At 52.3% G+C, this 4,266-nt stretch overlaps 1 protein-coding gene across 1 annotated transcript; it reads right to left on the bottom strand.

Moving 5' to 3' along the window:
- Positions 1-1,658: 1,658 nt before the first annotated feature.
- Positions 1,659-3,537, bottom strand: LOC143882069 (uncharacterized). The gene is made up of 3 exons (XM_077385477.1): positions 3,049-3,537; positions 2,479-2,949; positions 1,659-2,054 (listed from the first exon to the last, which is right to left on the bottom strand). Exons 1-3 carry the CDS (start codon positions 3,535-3,537, stop codon positions 1,659-1,661), a joined length of 1,356 nt encoding a protein of 451 aa, XP_077241592.1.
- Positions 3,538-4,266: the final 729 nt, after the last annotated feature.

The following is a 4,266-nucleotide window of genomic DNA, read 5'->3' as shown; positions in this document are numbered from 1 at the left end:
GATAGTTACTTCCGGGCAGAGGCGAGCGCAGGTAGAGATGCTGCCGAGGCGTCCACCACATTCCTTCCGGGCCGGGCCGCTGAGGTCACTGCTAGAGCTCGGATGGACGCCGATCCCAAATATAGTATTCAGGCTCTTTACGAGGAGAATATCCTTGATGAGTCCAGACTAGGGGACATTAGGGATAGGTATTGTATTCCCCAAAGGTTCAGGCTGAGGGCCGCGATAGAGGGAGATAGGGCCTGCAACGATAGTACCGACGTCTGTATATATGATGAGTTGTTGAGAGCCGGGCTGAGGTTCCCTTTGCATCCATTCTTCGCCGCAGTCCTTCGATATTACGGCATGGCTTCGGCTCAGGTCACGCCGAACTCATGGAGGACGCTGGTCGGGTTCATATACCTCGTCCAGGGCTGGCTCCAAAGGAGCTTGACCGTACCGCTATTTTGGATGTGTGCGCACCTGAAGAGGCATAAGGATGGAGGTTGGATTTACATCAGCCAACGCCCTGAGGTGAAAATGATCACTGGCATTCCATCCTCCATACACCTATGGAAGAACAGGTTCTTTTATGTCGAGGACGGCGAGCTCATTGAGCCTTGGCCGGTTCCTTTGAAGTGGGACACCCCGGACACACTTGCGCTGAACCGCAAGCCGCTCTTGGAGGGCGAGGATGAGCAGGATGCCACGGCGGTGGATCCTTCGCATCAGGGCGGTCATGGGGTGTCTTGAGCTACCCATTTTTCCCTTTTTGGTAGTTTCCTGATTCTTTTTGTAATGGCCCTTGGAGGCCCTACCTTTTGTAATGGCCCGTGGAGGCCCTACTTAATGAATAGAAGTTCACATTCTGCTGCCCATTATTTCCGCTCGCGTCTGCTTCTTACTAGTATTGATTACTCACACTGTGCCTTTTACTGGTCCCGTTCTTGACCAGGAGTGCGCTCCCGGTCTTTGTGGAGACGAGTCGGGGCGAACCAAGTAGCGAGTACCCAAATTTTAGTGAACTAGGTTTATGACGATTTGGTTTTTCTGTGCAGGCCCGTTCCCGACCAGAAGTGCGCTCCCGGTCTTTGTGGAGACGAGCCGGGGCAAACCAAGCAGCGAGTACCCAAATTTTAGTGAACTAGATTTCTGACAGTTTGGTTTTTCTGCGCGAGCCCGTTCCTGACCAGGAGTGCGCTCCCGGTCTTTGCGGAGACGAGCCGGGGCGAACCAAGCAGCGAGTGCCCAAATTTTAGTGCACTGGGTTTCTTACGGTTTGGTTTTTCTGCACGGGCCCGTTCCCGACCAAGAGTGCGCTCCCGGTCTTTGCGGAAACGAGCCAGGGTGAACCAAGCAGCGAGTACCCAAGTTTTAGTGAACTGGGTTTCTGAGACGGAGCGCTCGGAGATTTGCAAAGAGTATCCCTTTTATCATTCACATTCAAACATTTTTTACAACGGCTCACTTTCGCACCGAGCGGCCAGCTACTGATAGTATTTTCGGAGGTTCCTTGAATTCCAGGCGTGGGGTAGTTGGTGCTCCCCAAGTGTCTCCAGTTTGTAACTCCCTGGGCGAATTATCTCTTTCACTCGGTACGGCCCCTCCCAGGTCGGGGAGAGTTTGCCTACCTTCTTCTGTTGGGAGATAGCAGCCTTTCTCAGGACTAGGTCTCCTGCTCAAAATTCTCTTGGGCGTATCTTCAGGTCGTGATAGTGGGACACTTTCTGTTTGTAGGCCGCGACCCTGATTCGGGATTCTTCTCGGGCTTCCTCTAGCAAGTCGAGGTTAGCGGCGAGCCCATCTCCATTGGTCTGCTCATTGAAGTTGGTGACGCTGGGAGACGGGACGCCAATATCGATGGGTATTATGGCCTCAGTTCCAAAAGACAAGTTGAATGGCGATTCCCCCGTAGCGGTGCGCGGGGTGGTACGATACGCCCAGAAGACGTGATAGAGTTCGTCTGCCCATCGGCCTCCCTTCTCGTCCAGCCTCTTTTTGATTCCCTGGAGTAGGATTCTGTTCGTTACTTCGGTTTGCCCATTCGTTTGAGGGTGTGCCACTGAAGTGAATCTCTGTTCGATCTTCAAGTCAGAGCAGAATTTCTGAAAGTTCCGGCAGTCGAACTGTCTACCGTTGTCCGTTATCAAGACGCGGGGTATCCCGAATCTGCAAATGACTGACTTCCAGAAGAAGGTCTGCACATTTTGCTCTGTGATCTGGGCTAGAGGCTCAGCCTCCACCTACTTGGTAAAATAGTCAATAGCTACCACGATGAACTCACATCTCCCGGAGGCAGGCGGAAAGGGGCCCAAGATGTCCATCCCCCATACTACGAAAGGGAGCGGGCTGATGATCGGGGCCATTGACGCAGCAGTTGATGGATGGTGGGAGGGAACTTTTGGCATCTCTCGCATCTTTTGACTAGGTCCAGAGCGTCTTGCCTCAAGGTTGGCCAGTATAGGCCTCTCAGCAGTACTTTGATGGCCAGGGCCTTACCCCCAGGTGTTCCCCGCAAATTCCTTCGTGGAACTCTTGCAGAGCGTAGTCGGCGTTGCTTGGCCGGAAGCATTTTAGGTATGGAAGGGTGTACAACCTTTTGTACAGGCTCTCACCATCGAGGGAAAACCGGACTGCCCTCTGCATGACTTTGCGGGCTTCCTTCTTGGCTTCGGGAAGCTTCCCGCTACGTAGGTACTCAATGATTTCGTCCATCCAGCACTGCTCGTGCTCGACCTGCATTACTTCGACGGCCTCATTTTTGATATTGGGTTTCCGCAGAAATTCCATACATATACTCCCGAGAGTGGTGTAACCGGATGCAGCCAGCTTAGACAGTACATCCACTTTTGCATTTTCCGTTCTAGGGATTCTGATGACCTCGAAGTTTTTGAACTTGCTCGCTAACTGGCGGACCTTGGAGAGGTATTTGATCATGCGCTCGTCACGGGCCTCATAGACTCCCTGGATCTGGTTTGCGACCAGCAGGGAGTTGCAATACGCCTTCAGCCTTTGGGAGCTGGTCTGGACTGCTAGGTTCATTCCGGCGATGAGAGCCTCATATTCTGCCTCATTGTTGGACGCACGGAGTCCAAACCTTAGCGCATAATCCAGAACAAAGTTACCGGGCACAGTGAGAATCAAACCGGCTCCACAACCAACCTTGTTTGAAGATCCGTCCACATGTACTTCCCAGACCGGTTCGTTGGACGATGGGTTCTGTTCTGCCGGTACAGGGATGTCTTCTGTTCTTCCTGGTTCAGTCTCAGCTTCCGCTCGCTCCCCAGTTGTAGTTGCATTCTTTGCAACCGGGGTTTGGGCGACTTCGGATTCGATGATTTGCTGGTGGATGGTGCACTCGGCCACGAAGTCTGCCAGCACTTGGGCTTTTATCGCCAGCCTAGCCAGGTACTTGATATTGAATTCGCTCAGCTCCACGGCCCATTTCACAAGTTGCCCTGAGGTGTCTGGTCTGTGGAGAACCTGTCTGAGCGGCTGATCAGTCAAGACCTTTATTGTGTGAGCTTTAAAATACGGCCTCAGTTTTCTGGCCGCCATGATCAGGGCGTATGCCAATTTCTTAACCCGCTGATACCTGATTTCAGCATCGTGTAGGACCTTGCTGACATAGTAGATCGGTTTCTGTTGGTTGTGCTCTTCTTGAATCAGCACGGCTGCCAGTGCCATGCGGCTTACAGACAGGTACAGAAGCAGCTCCTCCCCCGGTTCTGGCTTTGTCAACAACGGTGGGGAGGACAAGTACTGCTTCAACTCCTCGAATGCGACTTGGCACTCCTATGTCCAGGGTGTTCTTGATTCCTTTGACGGCGTTGAAGAATGGCAGGCATCTCTCTGCGGACTTTGAGATGAAGCGCCCCAGTGCGGCCACCATTCCGGTTAGCCGCTGTGCTTCTCTAATTGTCCTCGATGGAGTGAGCTCCACCACGGCTTTGATCTTTTCCGGATTGGCCTCTATCCCTCTTCGGCTGACCATGAATCATAAGAATTTTCTCGAACTGACACCGAAGGTGCACTTCGTGGGGTTGAGCTTCATGTTACGCTCCCTTAGGACTTGGAATGTCTCTTTCAGGTCAGAGACATGATCTTGTGCATTTTTGCTTTTGACCAGCATATCATCTACATAGACTTCCATGTTACGACCAATCTGTTTCTCAAAGAGCCTGTTCACGAGCCTCTGATATGTAGCCCCGGCATTCTTTAGGCCGAAAGGCATGACACGGTAGCAATACGTCCCCTGGTCTGTTATGAAGGAAGTCTTTAGTATGT

Source organism: Tasmannia lanceolata, unplaced genomic scaffold (assembly GCF_043159265.1).
Source record: "Tasmannia lanceolata isolate RefF3 unplaced genomic scaffold, GAP_Taslan_0.1 ptg000002l, whole genome shotgun sequence".
NCBI classification, from domain to species: domain Eukaryota; kingdom Viridiplantae; phylum Streptophyta; class Magnoliopsida; order Canellales; family Winteraceae; genus Tasmannia; species Tasmannia lanceolata.
Note: the sequence above shows the minus strand (reverse complement) of the source record. Positions and strands in the feature narration are given on the sequence as shown.